Source organism: Citrus clementina, unplaced genomic scaffold (assembly GCF_000493195.1).
Source record: "Citrus clementina cultivar Clemenules unplaced genomic scaffold, Citrus_clementina_v1.0 scaffold_8, whole genome shotgun sequence".
NCBI lineage: Eukaryota > Viridiplantae > Streptophyta > Magnoliopsida > Sapindales > Rutaceae > Citrus > Citrus x clementina.
In genome coordinates, this window is record NW_006262022.1 from 2,790,542 (window position 1) to 2,810,908 (window position 20,367).

General features: G+C 34.0%; 3 protein-coding genes across 3 annotated transcripts; all 3 read right to left on the reverse strand.

Moving 5' to 3' along the window:
- Positions 1–1,952, reverse strand: LOC18035159 (scopoletin glucosyltransferase). Its single transcript, XM_006422906.2, has one exon. It carries the CDS (start codon positions 1,674–1,676, stop codon positions 204–206), a length of 1,473 nt encoding a protein of 490 aa, XP_006422969.1. The 5' UTR covers positions 1,677–1,952; the 3' UTR covers positions 1–203.
- A 4,950-nt stretch (positions 1,953–6,902) lies between these two features.
- LOC18035209 (scopoletin glucosyltransferase) lies at positions 6,903–8,873 on the reverse strand. Its single transcript, XM_024179563.1, has 2 exons — positions 8,260–8,873; positions 6,903–8,227 (listed from the first exon to the last, which is right to left on the reverse strand). The coding sequence occupies exons 1-2, from the start codon at positions 8,729–8,731 to the stop codon at positions 7,179–7,181; spliced, it is 1,521 nt and encodes a 506-aa protein (XP_024035331.1). The 5' UTR covers positions 8,732–8,873; the 3' UTR covers positions 6,903–7,178.
- A 353-nt stretch (positions 8,874–9,226) lies between these two features.
- LOC18034594 (putative pentatricopeptide repeat-containing protein At1g12700, mitochondrial) lies at positions 9,227–11,779 on the reverse strand. The gene has a single exon (XM_006422908.2). It carries the CDS (start codon positions 11,639–11,641, stop codon positions 9,830–9,832), a length of 1,812 nt encoding a protein of 603 aa, XP_006422971.1. The 5' UTR covers positions 11,642–11,779; the 3' UTR covers positions 9,227–9,829.
- Positions 11,780–20,367: the final 8,588 nt, after the last annotated feature.

Sequence of the window (20,367 nt, forward strand, 5' to 3'; positions counted from 1 at the left end):
TTGAAATTAAATAAAAATGGTTGAAAATTATTTCCGCCAATTCCTGATTTTCTCCTTCTGTTGCAAAAGTCGCCAACAAATCAAATGTTAACAGCTGTTCAAGGCTCAATCCAACCAACCAATTGGGAATCACCCCAATACGACAGGATCAAGAACAAAGACAAACAAACATGCTATTACGATACATCTGGCTTTGTGTGAGTTTAGCTGCTTTGATGGCGACTTAAACGCAACTCCTCAATAAGAGCACTCAAATCAGAGTACGATGAACCTCCATTTTCAACAGCCCTTTTTGCCATCTTCCCCAAAGCCTTGGCTCTGCTCCTCATTTCTTCTGCCCTATCACCCACCATTATCTCATTCACTGCCTTTTCTATTTTCTCTCTCTTCACAAAATCCCCCACAATTCTACACCATTTCTGGATTCCAACACCAACGCCAATCTTCAGAACTTCATTCACCATCTTTTCATTGTAAAATTGCTCCGCAGAGACGGGCCATGTCACCAGAGGTACCCCAGCAGCCACCGCTTCAATAGTTGAATTCCATCCGCAATGGGTCACAAATCCTCCAACAGCTTCGTGATCAAGTATCAAAACCTGTGGCGCCCATCCTCTAATGATTAGCCCTTTTCCCTCCATTCTCTTCTCAAATCCTTCAGGCAACCAATCTTCCTTTCCTCCTTCACCGCCATCATTCTTGTTTTTCCTCACAACCCAAATGAAATTTCTCCCTGAAGCTTCCAGGCCCGTTGCAATCTCCATTAGCTGAGCAGAAGTAAAGTTGGCCAGGCTTCCAAAGCAAATGTAAACAACAGAATTGGGTTGCTTTGAATTCAACCACTTCAAGCACTCCAGTTCATCAATAGAGGCTTGCTTTCCCCTCAAAGCTTTATCTTCAAAATTCCTATTGCATAAGGAAACAGGGCCAATATGCCATGCCCTCCTTCCCAAAGCCTTCCTGTAATGGTCAGCATAAGCAGGCTCCAGCTCATAAAAGCTGTTCACGGCAACACCATAGCTCCTCGACTCTGACTCGTTAGTTGCTTTCAACAACCTGCTCAAGTCATTATCTCCCATATCCTGTTTTACAAAATCTGGCAATTGGTTTCTCGTCAGCTTGATCTCACCCGGAAAATGAGGCATCACAAATGGCTCTGAATCCGATGAAACCTTCTTGTGTGGCTCATATAGCCTCAGGCAATTTGATGCACACAAAGAAAAGAAACTAGTGCCGTGAAACACCAGCCTGGGAATACCAAACTTGGCAGCAGCGTCAGTGGCCCAAGGGAAGAATATGTCGGCTACCAAACAATCTGGTTTATGATCTCGCAACAGCTGCTCAAGAGGTTCTTGGAGCTTCGTTGTGGCCCCCAAAAACTTGACAATCAATTCCTTGTTCACTTCATTTGTGATTGCGTCAAGATTTTCACATCCGTCTGGCAAACCGGCCTCCACAGAAGGGAACTTGATGGTCTTCACATCCAATTCGATGCCCAATTCATTGGCTCTTTCTACTGATTTGGAGACGTAAGGCGCATTGGCTGGAGTTGTAATGACACTTGCTTTCACCCCACGAGTTGCAAACAACTTCGCCATGTCCACAATTGGAATCATGTGGCCGTGAGCCATGAATGGAAAGAAAAAAACGTGAAGCTGAGGGATTTTACTGCCCATATTCGACTTCCGAATCAAATACAACGATAGACTAGAATTATTAATGAATGCAACTTTGTTATTTTTCTCTGTTTCGATGACCAACTATGTGTGTGTGGACTCACGAAAGCCGTAAAATATATAGAACACAAGAATTGGAGATCAAGAAATGATGACGCCTTGGGAATATTCTAAGAAGAGGATTAATGGTCTTCGATTCACACGCGTCTTTCTTGCCGTCACCACCTTGCATTGTGCGTCAGCTTCTTTCACAGTAATTAAAAGAAAGAAACTTAACCCCTCTGTCAAATTTTTTGTTTCTTCCCTTGGCCGCAACAGTCTTGGTTCTCATATTAGTCAAAGTTTTATGTATTGACAATAAAGAATCGATGTTATTTTTATTTAATTTATTGATAAAGCACAGAAGAGAGATTAAAAGTTTTCCTTGAAGTTTCCATCGTGCCCAGTTGAAAAGGACAAATGAAAATAAATAAATAAAAAAAAATGGCTTCGTCGATGTCTCTTCGTAGTTCATAGAGACAAGAACATGATTACGTTGTTACGTAAGCTCATACGTTGTTGTTTTTTGCCAGGGTCACGAATCAGAATCCACATGTCACAATTGGCATAGTTTGAGTATCTAGTGCAATCCTTGAGCAGTTGCGATTGCCGAGGAGGATGATTCTACAGCTTCAAAGATTAGCTTATCCCTAAATTTCTTACTAATTTTTGAAGCTGGATATTTGTCTATTTTCTTCTTCTTCCGAGCAACATTGTCTCTAGGAGCCATTGTTAGTAATATGCACTAAAGGCCAATCGAATGGTGTTTGTTTGTTTAGGGAATTATTGTATTTGAATAGCATTTTGATATTTATAAAATGGCAAAGTTATCAACATTCATAATTAATTTAATGAATAGAGTCCAAGAAGTAAAATAGTTAAGGAACACATTCTCGAGTTTGTCGAGAATATGAAACGTGCATCCTTTGTACTATACTTCTAAAATAGTTCCTAGTGGTGGATTTATGATTGGACATTATAAATTCCTATAAACACTAGTATATGTTATGACACTTTATGGTATGTGATACTAAAATGGATGGTGAGTTTCATATCATTGATATGAGATGTCAAGTCAAACATATAGGTACTTGTTGAGAGAACGAGTTTACTGAACTTGACCAAATATAGTAAGCCATATGGTTTTGAGTGTTAATGGCTTATTATACATTGTAATAGACACTATGTTTAGTAATGGTCTTTAGACCTAAGGCATAACATATGTCTTATACATAGACATCTCTGATATGTGAAAGCATAATGATTGATTCCTAATCAAGGAAGAGATCTAGCAATAGTTGTCATGGTTGGCTATATATGAAGACAAGTGTATGGCCAATATGGAATTCATCACTTTGTAATATACAAAAAGGATGTCCCTATGAGATAATATGAATTGGCATAAGAAATCCTTAGCCAAGGTGAAATATATTTGAAGGAGTTCAAATTATATTTTCATGCCAAGTTCATTTAGATTTATTTTGAGATAAAGCATAACTGCTTAACATAATAAACCATAAGCCGTGCTTTTCTCTGGACATGGATGATGAAGAGACCAAGACATAGAGATACAATGGAATAGGTTCTATAGATCTAACAATTCTTGTTATTTGGATAGTTGTGAAATACTGCTAGGTGTCACTCATGACTTGTAGAAACCTTAAGATTAATATTGGTAAAGCGTATTAGCAATGCATCTTAAGGTCATTAGAAAAGTTCTATTTGATGACTAAAGAGTTTAGCATCATTTAATGAATAAAGAGTTATCATTAAAATAGTTCTACTACCTTATAACTAAGAACCTAAAATGTCACACACCAAATAGAAATGAAAAATGAGTTACTAGAAAATGAGAAGTTAAATTTCCTAATTTTAGGAAAATCGAAATTTATATTATAATTCATTAAGAATGAATATATATATATATATATATATATATATATATATATATATATATATATATATATATATATATATATATATATATCTCTTAAATATGATTTAAGATAGAAATTTAGATGTTCCATAAATAGTTTAAGGAACAAAATAAATTTCATAAATCCTCAATTAAACATCATGTAATATCGAGCACATAAAATGACCATTTTGGACATGTTCCAGTTCATATATGATTACAGACTTCTAGACTAATTTTGGGTTTAGAATTTTGGGCTTTTATTGGATCTAATATGGATTAAGAGAAAGCATTAGAACATGTCACAAAAGAAGCCCACATTTAACCATTTGATTTGATCAAAATGGGATTAATTAATTAAAGACAAAATTAATTAATTTAGCTATTTATTTATTTGATTAAATAAAATATTGAAGTGATAAGATCACATTCAAAAAATAATGGCTTAGTGGGTGGGTCTAGCACATGATAATGTTTGGTGCCATTATTGAAGATAATGGTGGCTTTATTTGGTAGAATGAATCATCATGAACTAGCATTCATGTTTCTTCATTATCTCTCTCATTTCTAAATGCAATTTCGAGATTCCAAATCCTATGAACTCCTAGAACATTTCTAAGTGTGGACGGACTAAAGGCATCACAATTGAGGTACTTTAAAGATCTCAAATCGTGGCAAAACAGAAGCTGTTTGTGCAGAGGTCTATTTTCTGGACAGTGTTCGTAGCTTGCTGTTTTCAGTCATTTTTTCCTACTTCACGAAGTCATTTTTGAAACTACAAGTGAGGTAATTAAACTTCAATCTTTCCTCTTGATTTTCATTTTTGAATGAAGCTGATCCGAGGTTTCTAGAGCTTCCGCCATCCGTTTTAATTTTACTGCACAAAAGTTGCATTTTTAGGAACCTCATGGACAAATGTTGTCCTTCAGCCAAAACTAAAAAAGGAGGGAAAAGAAAAGAAAAGACACTCACCAAGGAAATTGAAAGCCAAAGCCCTGAGCTCCACGAGGTGGGCGAATGGTGCAAAGGGTGGTTTATATAGAAATGAATAGAGAGAGAAACAAATTGATCTTTTATGCTTTTAGTTCTGGTGGAACGAGAAACTAAGAGCTAGAGAGTAACTGTTGTAGAAAATATAAAAAATCAATAAAAACTGCGGAGAAGTTGAAAAAAAAATGCTCCCCAAGGAGCAAAAGCCCCTAGAGTGGAGAGTAGAAGCCACATCCCCAAGAGTAGAGAGCAACAGGGAGCAGGAGTCATGCTCCCCAAGGAGCGGAAACCATGCTTCCCAGGAGGTAGGAGTAGGAACCATACTCCTTAGGGAGTAGGAGCAGGAACCATGCCCCTAGGGATAACAATAACAAAATAAGTTGTGACCCATGAGACCATTAACCTGATTTTGGATTACGGACCACATAGAAAAGCCAAGTCTAAATAAAGAAACTATTGTTGAATTAAGCTTAGTAAATAAAAGTCAACAATGGAAGGATATTACTTGGTCCGGAAGTAAATTAAATAAAGTTTGACACAAATACGACCAATAAAAAGATAAAAAATATTTTGTAATTCAAACCTTAGAGGATAAAGGATAATAGGAAGAGTTAAAATAAGAAATGGATTTTATCTATAAAAGTCTATAAAATCAAAGGCCTCTCTTACTTGGGGGACAAGCACTGAAAAAGTAGTAAAAAGAGGGAGAGTTGAATTGTAATTACGATCTTAATAAAATATTTATTTTTTCTACCCGTGGATGTAGTATGAATGCTGAACCACTTTAATTTTATGTATCTTTTTATTATAACGCCCCGACCTAGATTAATTCCAACGACAGTGTGTCACAAATCCTCTAATAGCTTCATGACCGGTTCAACTAGCAAATGTGTCGCCATATGTATAGGGTCATGTTGATGATAAGGTTTTGCAAAAGCGTTGAAGCCGAACTAGAAACTAATTCTTGCTGCCATATACTATGAACAATGAAATATACAAGGCTTTATGAATTTGGTTCCAACAAGTGATGTAGGTTGGTTGGCGTAGGATGAGCACGGTATCTTTTAGATGGCATAATTTGGACTACAAATGTCCTACGCATATAATATATTATCTCAAAGCTTGCGATGAGGTAAATCAAGCCAAGAATTGCTTATGTCATTTAGCTCCATGCCCGAGCCAAAAATTTTGTTTCGTTTTTGCTCGCTTTCCTATTTTTAGTTATTTTCTTATTTTTCCTATAACTTTTAAGATTTTTTTTAATTTTTTAAATATTAGATTTAAGTGCCATTTATTTTATTTTCTTCATTTAAATTAGAAGAGTTATAATGTAAAATAATATTTCAAATTTACCTATTTAAAATTTTAAAATTAGTATTAAAAAATTTAAAAAATCTAATTTTGTTCATTCAGACTATCAAATAATATTTCATCATTCAAAAACTTAATTTCTCTTAATTATGAACCTTTTTACATTTCCACATCGCGACCGAGCACTATCTATTTTAGCTTGGCTTCGAGATTGAATGATGAATCAATCCATGCAATGGGCGTTCATTCTTGCACTGCAGGCGACTTGGATGCGTCTCTGCTCTGCGGTGAACAACAGGCCATCCTATTTCTAAATACGTATCCGATCTGACGTTTACAGGGTTTAATAAGTAAACGACTTTCATGAAAGACATGTCGGCCCAATTCTTGGACGATATGTCGTCTACTTTACAACGACATGACATCTGGTTTTAGAACCTACATACGATAAGATGTTTAAGTTTTTACTAAACAAACGACAAGAAAAACTTTGCGAAATTTGAAAGGCCCGAACCACAGTAGGCGCCAGAGCCTTCTTCATTTGCAATTTCACACAAACGGATATGAGCAGACTCTCCAGAATTGCACCAACGTGAGCCACTCCGATACGATATGAGACACAATTAATAACTACCATGTTCGCGTTCAGGTATCAATGAGACAAATTCATAATTGCCTAGAACGAAACTTATCACATCAGAATTATCCTTGGTATTCCTGTTATTTGACAGAGAGATTTATCATGAGCAAATAAGTTAAATATTATTTCATATGTTGATTTTATTTTTTTTTTGCAAAAAACCTGTAATTGGATCGGTTGGCCATCAATCGCCTATTGTTGAAAAAAGTTAAGAGGTAGGGAAAACCCAAACTGATTTTTCCACCACTCTCAAAATTTTAAGCAGGAAGCCAAATAAATTTACTTGAAACTAAATAAAAATGGTTGAAAATTATTTCACCAAACTTGTGGGAAGAGTATTTCACATCAAAATTCATCCATAACCGGACGTATGAAAATATATTCATATACATACATATATCCTGTCGAAAGATTCATACTTTGTAGTCACCAACCAGATGACTTCGCCAAGTCGTGATTTTCTCCTTCTGTTGCAAAAGTCGCCAACAAATCAAATGCTAACAGCTGTTCAAGGCTCAATCCAACCAGCCAATTGGGAATCACCCCAATACGACAGGATCAAGAACAATCAAACATGCTATTATGATATATCTAGCTTTGTGTAAGTTTAGCTGCTTTGATGGCGACTTAAACGCAACTCCTCAATAAGAGCACTCAAATCAGAGTACGATGAACCTCCATTTTCAACAGCCCTTTTTGCCATCTTCTCCAAAACCTTGGCTCTGCTCCTCATTTCTTCTGCCCTATCGCCCACCATTATCTCATTCACTGCCTTTTCTATTTTCTCTCTCTTCACAAAATCCCCCACAATTCTACACCATTTCTGGATTCCAACACCAACACCAATCTTAAGGACTTCATTCACCATCTTTTCATTGTAAAATTGCTCCGCGGCGACGGGCCATGTCACCAGAGGTACCCCAGCAGCCACCGCTTCAAGAGTTGAATTCCATCCGCAATGGGTCACAAATCCTCCAACAGCTTCGTGATCAAGTATCAAAACCTGTGGCGCCCATCCTCTAATGATTAGCCCTTTTCCCTCCATTCTCTTCTCAAATCCTTCAGGCAACCAATCTTCCTTTCCTCCTTCACCGCCATCATTCTTGTTTTTCCTCACAGCCCAAATGAAATTTCTCCCTGAAGCTTCCAGGCCCGTTGCAATCTCCATTAGCTGAGCAGAAGTAAAGTTGACCAGGCTTCCAAAGCAAATGTAAACAACAGAATTGGGTTGCTTTGAATTCAACCACTTCAAGCACTCCAGTTCATCAATAGAGGCTTGCTTTCCCCTCAAAGCTTTATCTTCAAAATTCCTATTGCATAAGGAAACAGGGCCAATATGCCATGCCCTCCTTCCCAAAGCCTTCCTGTAATGATCAGCATAAGCATGCTCAAGCTCATAAAAGCTGTTCACAGCAACACCATAGCTCCTTGACTCTGACTCGTTAGTTGCTTTCAACAACCTGCTGAAGTCATTATATCCCATATCCTGTTTTACAAAATCTGGCAATTGGTTTCTCGTCAGCTTGATCTCACCCGGAAAATGAGGCATCACAAATGGCTCTGAATCCGATGAAACTTTCTTGTGTGGCTCATATAGCGCCAGGCAATTTGATGCACACAAAGAAAAGAAACTAGTGCCGTGAAACACCAGCCAGGAAAAACAAGAATGATGGCGGTGAAGGAGGAAAGGAAGAATATATCGGCTACCAAACAATCTGGTTTATGATCTCGCAACAGCTGCTCGAGAGGTTCTTGGAGCTTCGTTGTGGCCCCGAAAAACTTGACAATCAATTCCTTGTTCACTTCATTAGTGATTGCGTCAAGATTTTCACATCCCTCTGGCAAACCGGCCTCCACAGAAGGGAACTTGACGGTCTTCACATCCATTTCGATGCCCAATTCATTGGCTCTTTCTACTGATTTGGAGACGTAAGGAGTATTGGCTGGAGTTGTGATGACACTTGCTTTCACCCCACGAGTTGCAAACAACTTCGCCATGTCCACAATTGGAATCATGTGGCCGTGAGCCATGAATGGAAAGAAAAAAACGTGAAGCTGAGGGATTTCACTGCCCATATTCAACTTCCGAATCAAATACAATGATAGACTAGAATTATTAGTGAATGCAACTTTGTTATTTTTCTGTGTTTCGATGACCATCTATGTATGTGTGGACTCACGAAAGCCGTAAAACATATAAACCACAATAATTGAAGACCAAGAAATGACGAAGACTTGGAAATATTCTAAGAAGACGAAGACGATTAATGGTCTTCGATTCACACGCGTCTTTCTTGCCATCACCCACCTTGCACTGTGCGTCAGCTTCTTTCACCGTAATCAAAAGAAAGAAACTTAACCCCCTTTGTCAATATTTTTGTTTCCTTCCTTGGGTGCAACAATCTTGGTTGTAATATTAGTCCAGATTTTATGTATTGACAATAACGAAATGAATTAGTTTTGGATGAAAATCTGAAATGGACGTTTTAAAAGAACTTAGATGATGATCTGTACCGTGCAGGAAAAACACACTACCCTGTTATTATTTTTATTTAATTTATTGAAAAAGCACAGAAAGAAAGCTCAGAAGTTTTCCTCGAAATTTCCATCGTGGCAAGTTCAAAAGGACAAATGAAAATTAAAAAGAAACTGGCTTTGTCGATGTCTATTCATAGTTCATAGAGACAAGAACATGATTACATTGCTACGCGAGATCATACGTTGTAGTTTTTGTTAGGGTCACGAATCAGAATACACATGAGCACCCTAGGCCGACAATTGTCACAATTACAGAAGGGAAAATTGAGCTGTTTCTTCTGGAACTCTTGAGAGAAACTGATTGCAAATTTAGTACATTCTCTTTTAATTTGATTTTTCTAAAATGTTGATAAGGTAGATTTTTTAGGTGAGTTTGTCACTAATTCAAACATTAAGGACATTCATTATGTTTGTTACTACAACCCACGTTTTTCAACAGCTCTCTTAGCCTCCTCACAAAGCTCTCTGGCTCTCCTCCTTGTCCTCCTCATCACCAATCATCAGCCTCAACCTCGGCAGCAAATAGGTTCAGTGCTCCAGAGGGACCCAAATTCACATTTCCCACTTTCACACCAATCTTCAAACACCTCAGTTATCAACTTCTCATCCAAAAACTGCTCGGCTGTTATACATCACGCAGTTAAAGCATATTCTAATATCTTAACAATAACCAACACATTCTAATATCTTAACATTAACCACATCAACTTACTTTTGGCTCTAAAACAGGAGATGACGGAACTGGTTCAAACATTCACGATACTTTTTATCTTTTGAAAGTAAGTCTACCACTTTGGAAGATAGAGATACATCTGATACTACAAGTTTCTCTGCTGCCATTTTGTGAAGAAGTACAACTACTTTTGATTTCTTATTATTTTGGACGAAACCACGAAGAAGTGTACAAAACGTTACTTCACTGGGCACACAATTCTTTGCCTCCATATCTAACAATAAATCATTTGCCTTATCCATCTGCCCTTCTTTGCAAAGCCAGTGGATCATGGTACTACATGTTACGACATCTGGTATTGGGCCTTTGTGTTGCAATCTGTGAAAAAGTTTACAAGCAGTCTTGAGTCTGCCCATTTTACATAACCCATTAATAAGGCAGTTGTAGGTTTCAATTCTAAGTTCACACTTGCAGTTTCTGATGGCCTGAAATACTTGCACTGCCTCCAAGACAAAACCATTCTTGCAGAGACCATCAATATAAGTAGCAAATGTAAATGAATCGGGTACAACATCATTAAGTTGCATCTCGTCAATCAATTTCAATGCATCTCCTAGATTGCCTACTTGAAAAAGGCCACTCAACAAGGTGTTATATGTGATAACGCTTGGCCTAATTCGTTCTGAAAGCATTTCCCTATAGAGACATACAGCATCCTCCACTTTTTGATCCTTACCGTATGCATTTATTAAAATATTGTAACTATAAACATCATGTCTACATCCCTTACTGACCATAGAAACAAACAGTTCCCTTGCACGACTAATTCTACCCACTAAGCAAAAGCCATCCATCAATGAGTTATAAGTAACCGTATCTGGATTCACTCCTCTCTGAATCATCAATTCTAACAATCTATTCACTTTGTCCATCTTCCCGTCCTTGCAATTATAATTAATCATTGCATTAAATGTCACCACATCAGGCTGCACACCATTATCCATCATCTCAATGAATAAGCATTTAGCCTCCTTCCAATCGTCAACACAACAAAAACCGCAAATCAGAGAGTTATAAGTGATAACATTGGGATTAATATTCCTGTCCTTCATTTGCAGAAGCAATTCCTTTGCCTTGTCTACAAACCCATCCTTACAAAGACCATCAATAATACTATTATAAGTAACAACATCAGGCTTACAAATAGCACCAAATTCATTAACCATTTCTTCAAATAACTTGAGAGCAACAAGAGTGTTGCGTGTCCGACACAGCCCATTGATCAAAGTATTAAATGTAACCACATTTGGGTCACAAGCAAACACATTGAGCTTCTTAAACAACCTGGCGGCCTCCATAATTCTACCCTCCGCACACAAACCATTAATCAAAAAATTAAAAGTCAGCGTATTAGGAGTAAAACAACTCCTAAGGATCCTCCCCAAAACTACAAAAGCACCGCTCGTTATACCCATCTTGCAAAGGCAATTAATTAATAAATTCAAAACAAAAAGATCCGGAAACAACCCATTTGAATTTAGTCTCTTGAAAAGAGAAACAACTGTATCATATTGCTTATTCTTAGCGAGCACAGTCAACAAAATAGTAAAGGAAGTCATACCAGGAGAGGGCTTCATTTTGATCATGCAATCAAAGAAATAAACAGCTTCATTTGAAGTGATATTACCTGATTTATGTCTATCATTCAGGAATTTCGCAATTGAGGTTCCGTCTTTGAAATGGTGAGATGAGAGGTCAGTTTTGGGATATGGAGGGCGACCGAATGAACACCATAAATTACATCTATAACCTGCTTTTGAAGCGAGAGAAAAGGAACGATGTGAGGATTTGAACACCATTACAATTGGAGAAGGCTTTTGATGATTTCTTCTTTCTGGGTACAAATTGTGAAACAATTAAACTACTCTCCAGGTTCAATTTATAAGATTAAGATTTAAGAAGAAGGCGCCTGCAACGCATAAAAAAGTTTCTAGTACTCAAATGGGGCTGGAGAATGGGAGGGCTCTCTAAAATAATTAAAATACTGCATTTTTATAACTTAAAATGAGAAAAAAAAATTACTACGTCAAGTTCACTTCGTTTTACTTCAATTATAAACATATCCCAATTATGAAATATAAGAGTGCAACTCAAGAGGGGGTGAATTAAAAATTTAAAAATTAACCTAGTAAATCCACACAACATGCAATATAATGTCTTAATAAAAATTGAAAGTAATAAGTTTAATAAAGGTACAATAATTAAAGAGTAGGGGAGAAGAGAAACAAACACACGAATTTTTACGTAGTTCGGTAATTTCCACCTACGTCCACGCCTCCAAGCAATCCAAGCTTGAGGATTTCACTATCCAAGCCTTTCCGAGACTTTAACTAATTATAATTGACTTCGAGGTGTCAATAAACCTTTACAACAAAGAGATTATCTCACAATCTCTTCACTCAAGTGTCTCACACACTCAAACTCTTACAAATGAAATGAAGAAATGAAAGTTACAATGAAACTCACTCAATGAGTAAATATTCAAAGATGAAGAACAATGAATGATTCAATGTATGTAGTTTGCAAGTTTGAAGGCTCAAGATATCTCGTGTGCTTTTTATTTTTGCTTGTTGGAGAGCTTCAAAATGAGTTGGATTTGAGTTCTTATAGTTTGAGCTTGAAAACTAGCCGTTACTCACATTCCAGGCATATCCGGTTTGCCGTTTATGGAATCCGGTAAGCCGGATTTATGTTACCGTTAAGGCAATTTTGCCTAACCGGCTTGCCGAATTCGGAATCCGATAAGCCGTTTTCGTTCTGGATACATTCTGCCCCGAATCCGATTTTCCGGTTTTTATAACCGGTAAGCCGAATGCTACAGTAACCTGCTACAGTGAAATTTTTCTTAAATTTTTAGTTTGACCTCAAAACTTTATAAAACTGTAGTATGACTTAAAACGTTATGAAACTTTGCAAATATGTCCAATTTCAGAATTTCTAGGTAATGCTTCGTTAATCCCAAAACTTTTTGAAATTATGATTTCGCCCAAACTTTGTGAAATTATAGAATGACCTAAAAACATTTAAATAATTTCAAATAGGTCCAAATTCGAAATTTAAAACACTATCAAAGATTTTGAAATTACTTTCATTTTAGTCCAAAATACTTTAATTCCATAACATCTTTTTCTTATTATAAAAGCACAATTCATAAATCTTTACTTAATAAATACATGTGGTTTGTTATCATCAAAATCAATATTTATAGCCATATAGGCTAACAAATTAGGGGTGCCAAAATGAATAAAGAATTGAATCGTAAACGAATTAGGTCAAAATTTTACTGATTCAAATTCCATTTGTTTATTAAATGAATATTTAGTTTGATTCGTTTAATTCGCGAATCAAATCAAATCCAGATTTGTTTATTATTCGTTTATCATATTACGAATCCATAACAAATCGAATCAAGATTTATTTACAATTCATTTAGAAAAATATAATTAATAAACAAAATTAAGCAAAATAAAAGATAAAAACCCATAAATTTAATATCCTATAGACAAAATATAAATAACCCTCTAAGATTAAATATACAGTCATCTAAATTACAATATTAACCTTTAAATTAAAAAAATTCAAATAAATTTAGGGATAAAAAAGTAATTTAATTAAATGAATAATAAATGAATTTAAAACGAATCGACCTATATTCGATTTCTTTATGACCCGTTTATTAAACGAATAAATGAATCAATATTTTCAAACTCGGATTCGATTCGTTTAATTAGCGAATCAAATCGAATTCACCTATTTATTAAACGAATCAATTTTTTCAAACTCAAACCAATTTAATTCGCACATAATTGAATTGAATAAACGAATCATAACCTATATTGTCACCCCAAATCCCAATACATACAAATATATTAAATATGTGCCATTAACTTGTTTAATATAGGTCCTGAATTGGTGTGATGGTTAACATAACAGTCCATTACCACTACTTGAATAACTAATGGGCTACAAACAATTTGATGGGGTTTTTAATTAAATACCCTTTAATAGTTTCAAAATTATTGAAATACCCCCTCCCTTTTTAGTTTTCATGGATACCCTAACAAATGCGAGTAAAGTCAGAAATACCCTTAATGAATGCATCAAATTCATTCAATGAATTGTCTTCATATTCATTTCCTCATTTCTTTCACCCAACTCCATTTTTGCTGCCGATTCTTTCAAAATCTCTTAGAATATCTCAAAATCTCTCATAACTTCTTATACAAATACAATTATGTATTCATTTCTTTAACACCCACTATTGTTAACATATATGTTTCCATAATATTGATTTTGATGATAACAAACAAAGTTAAGAATGATTAATCTTTTAAGCTCAAATTATTTAATATTCTTTTAAATAAATCATTATTTTCACATTATAAATGTTTTGTATTTAATGGAAAAATGATTTTATGAAATTGATTGTTTTTATTCTTTTTAAATAATAAATCATTATTTTCACATTATAAATGTTTCATATTTAATGGAAAAATGATTTTATGAAATTGGTTGTTTTTCAAAGTTTATGGTTTAATTGAAAGCATTTTGAAAACTTTGAAACAAACAAGTATTGCTTGAAATTTTGGTGAAGGACTTATTTGAAAAGTGTCATAGCATTTTGGGCTATAACATAATTTCAGAAAGTTTTGGGATTAACAAAGCATTACTTAGAAATTCTGAAATTGGACATATTTGCAAAGTTTCATGACGTGTTGGGCTATGGTACAGTTTTGTAAAGTTTTGGGGTCAAACTGTAATTTTAAAAAATAGTGCACTGTACAGGTTACTGTAGCAATCACTGTAGCAAACGGCTAACCGTTTATTTAAAAACGGCTAACCGTTTATTTAAAAACGGCTAACCGTTTATTTAAAAAGGCTAACCGATAATTTCCAGAAAGCATGTTCTTTAAAGTATTGTTAATATGATGATTCTGGAAACTAACGGTGAACCGTTTATTGAAAACGGTTAACCGATTATTTCCAGTTTGCTAACCTTGAACCGTTTAGTAAGAACGGTTAAACCAAATTTGTTTTGCAGGTCTCTGGAAATTAACGGCGAAAGGGTAAGCCTAAACGGCTAACCGTTTATTTGAAAATTAGCCCAACGGTAACTTTGACCGACCGAAACGGTTAACCGTTTAGGGTTAACGGCGAACCGTTTTCTGTCCGACAGTCTATAACGGCTAGTTTTTCAGCTCCAACTATAAATAAGCTCAATCCAATTCAAACAAGGAGAATTCCAACGATCATCATTGAGTAAAATATTGAGAATACAACTTTCATTGAGCTTTAAATTCTTGTATTCATCTCATTCATTCACACATTAAGCTTTCACTTGAGATCAAACACATTGTGTGAGAGAGATTCATTTGTAATCTTTTTTGTAAGATCAAGTTAAAAGATTGTAAGTGTTGGGATACACTTGGGTTAAGAGATTGGGGATAATCTCTTGTTGTAAAGGTCCATTGACACATTGAAAGTCAATTGTAAGCGTTTGAAGCCTTGGGAGGCTAGCTTAGTGAAATCCTCAAGCCCGGTGTGCTTGGAGGCGTGGACGTAGGCGGGGATTGCCGAACCACGTAAAAATCCTTGAGTTTGCTTTCTCTTCCCTTTCTCATTTATTATTGTGCTTTTATTGAATTTATTGTTTTCGAATTTATTAAGGCATTAGATTAAATTGTTGTGTGGTTTGCCTAGGATAATTTTTAAAATTCCAATTCACCCCCCTCTTGGGTTGTCTAATTAGTATTTCATTTGGTATCAGAGAGAGGTGCTCTTTTGTAGACTTAACCGTCTAGAGTTAAAGATCTATAGCAACCCAAATTAGCTCAATCTTCATGGAAGGCCAATCCACCACTAGACCTCCATTCTTTGACGGTAATGACTATCCTTATTGGAAAACTAGGATGAGAGTGTTTTTACAAGCCTTAGATTATGAACTATGGGAAATAGTTTGTGATGGTTCATTCATTCCTAGGAAGAATGTTTCAAGTGAATTGGATAAGAAAAATATGACTTTAAATTTCAAGGCTATGAATACTTTATTTTGTGCCTTAGATAAAAATGAATTTCATAGAGTTTCAAATTGTTCTAATGCTTATGAAATTTGGAGAAAACTTGAAATTGTGTATGAGGAGACTACAAACGAGGAGGAATTTCATGAAGTGTCGAATTTGGCACTTATGGCAATTGGAGATGAATCGGATGATGAACTTGATGAGGTAAGTGATCCAACCTATGATGAATTGTATGATGCTTTTAAAGAAATGCATGATGAGTTGATGAAAATTGGTAAAAAGAATGCATGCCTTAAAAAGAAATTGCTAGAATCTACAAATGAAAAGGATGCCATGCAAAAATGCAATGAGTCATTGAATGAGAAGATTAAAGGATTAGAATTAGAGAATAAAACCTTGCATAATAGAGTTGCATTATCAAATGAGAAACTTAGCACTTCACATGAGCATCTAGAATCATATGTAGATGACTTGAAAAATGAAAATGATGCTTTACAGAAATACAATGATTTATTAAATGAAAAGATTAAAGGACTAGAGTTGGATAATAAAATGTTGCATGATAGAATTGCATCATTTAAATGCAAGCAAAGAACTTCATATGAGCATGAAAAATCACATGTTGGTGAATTAATGAAAGAAAATGAAGTGCTTAAGAAAAAGAGCAATGAACTAAATCAAATTGTGTTAAAGTTCACAAATGGGCAAAAGATGTTAGATAACTTGCTTAATTCACAAAAATGTGTGTTTGATAAAGGAGGTATCGGTTATAAGCTAAATTTGAAACAAAAATATTATAAGAGTTATTTTGTTAAAACTACCTCCATTAATGATCAAATTGTATGTCATTATTGCAATCAAAATGGTCATATGAAGAATAGATGTCCAATTAAAAGAAATGTGTATTATGGAGCAAAATGTATTTGGGTTTCAAAAGGAATCATTGCTAACACTCAAGGACCCAAGAGTATTTGGGTACCAAAGGGCACAATGTGAATATTTTCTTTGTAGGTACCACAATCAAGGAATGATGGAGAGTTCCTTGATGAAGTTTATGAGGATAATCACTTGATCATGGTCTAAGCAAAAATAATGAGGCAAGATGATTTAAGTGTTTTGCTAACTATTATTGCCTTATTGATTATAAGTGATGATGTTTTAATCTTAGTAAATATTTAACATTTCATTTCGTATCATAACATTAAGTGCATTAACATGATGTGGATAAGTTTAACATGATGTGGATAAAGTTTAACATGATGTGGATAAGTTTATCTTGGCTATTTACTATATTGAGTGAATCATGATAAATGAATTTGCGAAAGTATGCTTGTATGTTTACATGATGGGATTATCATTGTATTTAACATTGAATGCTTTATCATGATGTATGGCTATATATATATATATATGATGATAGCTTGTCAACTCATCTTGATGGATTTGTTTTTATTTTAATGATTATGTAATGCCTAAGCATGATAAATAAGTGATATGCTTTAATTCTCAATCTTCGAATACTTACATATTTCATGATTGTGTGATGTATATGCATGATAGATGAGTTATATGTTATTTCTTGCATTAGAAGTGATCATGGTGGATAATTAGAAAATCATGCATTTGAGATTTTTTTGTAATGATTTTGCCATTGAGTATAAATTTTCATCACCTATAACTCCACATCAAAATGGAGTTATAGAGAGAAATGATAGGTCTATTCAAAAAATGGTTAAGACCACATTGATTAGACATCATCTCAATAATACTGTCTATGAGTTTTGGAAATATAGAAAATCCAACATTAGTTATTGCAAAGTTTTTGGATGCAAATGTTTTATTTTGAACACAAAAGATAATCTTGGCAAATTTGATCCAAAATTTGATGTTGGTATTTTTCTTGGCTATTCAAACATAAGCAAAACTTATAGAGTATATAACAAAAGAACTTTGATTGTGGAAGAATTTATACATGTTATATTTGATGAGTCTAATTCTTCCTCTACGGAGAAAGTTGTTGTTGATGATAATGTAGATGAAAAGCTACAAGAAGATTATCAAATGATAGCCAAAAGAATGCACCACTTGAAAATCAAGAGGAGCAACATGAAGAAACAAATGCGGAGTAAAATGAAAGTACTTCTCAAACACTCCCTAAAGAGTGGAGGTATGTTTCTTCTCACCTTAAGATCTTAATTTTAGAATATCTATCACAAGGTGTAACTACTAGATCATCACTTAAAAATATATGTGAGCATTTGTAATAATGAATTTGATCACTTGTTCTTTACTTATAATGATGGCTTTTCTTAATAGTTATGTTGATTTTGATGATCTTATATTGTTATTGTGTACTTATGTTTTTACTTAAGTTTTGATGATAAATAATGTGCATTGATGATTACATTGTATTTGATGAAGCTTTGATCTTATGCAATCTATGATTAGTAAATGAATACATTTTTTATACTTTATCGATGTATTGTTGAATATGTCTTACTTATTTTAAATGATATTGAAAAAGGGAGAAATACATATACTTCGAGAATTTTAAGTATATGAGATTTTTTTGTTATATTGAATGTCACATTAGATATTTGATGAGTTTAGTTGTCTTTTTTTAATAAAATGTGATTGATAATTATGGAGCTTGAATATTTGATAATATGCATGCCAATTTGGTAAAGAAATCAAAACCTCTTTGCGAAGAAGAATTTTCAAAAATTCGGCATAAACTTGGAATGATTTGATTTCTTGATGATTTTGGTAATTGATGATTATATGTACGTTGCTTGATGAATTGAAGGAGTTGTTGGATGGTTATTATTGTTTAAGCTTATATGGAAGTGTTTTTAACCATGTTGTGTATTTGAGAATTTGTTCATTTGAGAATTTGTTCATTTTTAAGGGGGAGACAAATATAATATATTTTTGGATAAAATCATTGTGGTTAAAATTTAAAATTGGCCATATATTTAGGGGGAGCATATAATATGATTTTGGATAATATGCATTTTGAATTTTTTTGTTGTCCAAAGGGGGAGATAAACTAATATATCATTTCAATGTTATCAAAAGGGAGGAGAATAATATGCACTTTGAGTATTCTTTTGATAATTGATATTTGATTATGGTGATCATTTTGATGATATTTGATTATGGTGATGATTTTGAGATATAATGACGATTTGATTTCATGGGTGTTTTATATGATAAATTTCATGTTATGAGTTGTTGATTTGATGATTAATGGAATAATGGTTCATGATATTTTGGTGTGATGATTTGTGTATGGAGTTGGCTTTTATCATGATCTATAATAATTTGGGAGTAATATTACTAATCTTGTATTTGAGGTAATGCTTGTTGTTAGGGGGAGATTCTTTCAAAATTTCTACTCAAACAACATGGGTAACAAATTTGCTACTTTTATTCTTTTCCTTTACGTTTTCTTTTTTATGATGAAAGGGGAGAAGAATACATGTTTTCAAATCTATAAAAATTTGCTACTTTTGTCTTTGCCAATTAAGTTTTTCTTTTTGATGATGAGGGGGAGAAAAATACATGTATTTAAATCATTAATTTAGCTAATTGGCAAATTGTAAAAGAAGATTATATTTAGGGGGAGCAATTTGTGGAATCATTCTTTAAATACATGAAATGTTTGTCATCATCAAAAAGGGGGAGATTGTTAACATATATGTTTCCATAATATTGATTTTGATGATAACAAACAAAGTTAAGAATGATTAATCTTTTAAGCTCAAATTATTTAATATTCTTTTAAATAAATCATTATTTTCACATTATAAATGTTTTGTATTTAATGGAAAAATGATTTTATGAAATTGATTGTTTTTATTCTTTTTAAATAATAAATCATTATTTTCACATTATAAATGTTTCATATTTAATGGAAAAATGATTTTATGAAATTGGTTGTTTTTCAAAGTTTATGGTTTAATTGAAAGCATTTTGAAAACTTTGAAACAAACAAGTATTGCTTGAAATTTTGGTGAAGGACTTATTTGAAAAGTGTCATAGCATTTTGGGCTATAACATAATTTCAGAAAGTTTTGGGATTAACAAAGCATTACTTAGAAATTCTGAAATTGGACATATTTGCAAAGTTTCATGACGTGTTGGGCTATGGTACAGTTTTGTAAAGTTTTGGGGTCAAACTGTAATTTTAAAAAATAGTGCACTGTACAGGTTACTGTAGCAATCACTGTAGCAAACGGCTAACCGTTTATTTAAAAACGGCTAACCGTTTATTTAAAAAGGCTAACCGATAATTTCCAGAAAGCATGTTCTTTAAAGTATTGTTAATATGATGATTCTGGAAACTAACGGTGAACCGTTTATTGAAAACGGTTAACCGATTATTTTCAGTTTGCTAACCTTGAACCGTTTAGTAAGAACGGTTAAACCAAATTTGTTTTGCAGGTTTCTGGAAATTAACGGCGAAAGGGTAAGCCTAAACGGCTAACCGTTTATTTGAAAAT

Bases quoted from the DNA above. Each gene is read 5' to 3' on its own strand.
- LOC18034594 (XM_006422908.2), bottom strand. From the start codon at position 11,641: ATGGTGTTCAAATCCTCACATCGTTCCTTTTCTCTCGCTTCAAAAGCA.
- LOC18035209 (XM_024179563.1), bottom strand. From the start codon at position 8,731: ATGGTCATCGAAACACAGAAAAATAACAAAGTTGCATTCACTAATAAT. The intron at 8,228-8,259 runs TTTCCTCCTTCA...ATTCTTGTTTTT, and splicing joins GGTAGCCGATATATTCTTCC to CCTGGCTGGTGTTTCACGGC.
- LOC18035159 (XM_006422906.2), bottom strand. From the start codon at position 1,676: ATGGGCAGTAAAATCCCTCAGCTTCACGTTTTTTTCTTTCCATTCATG.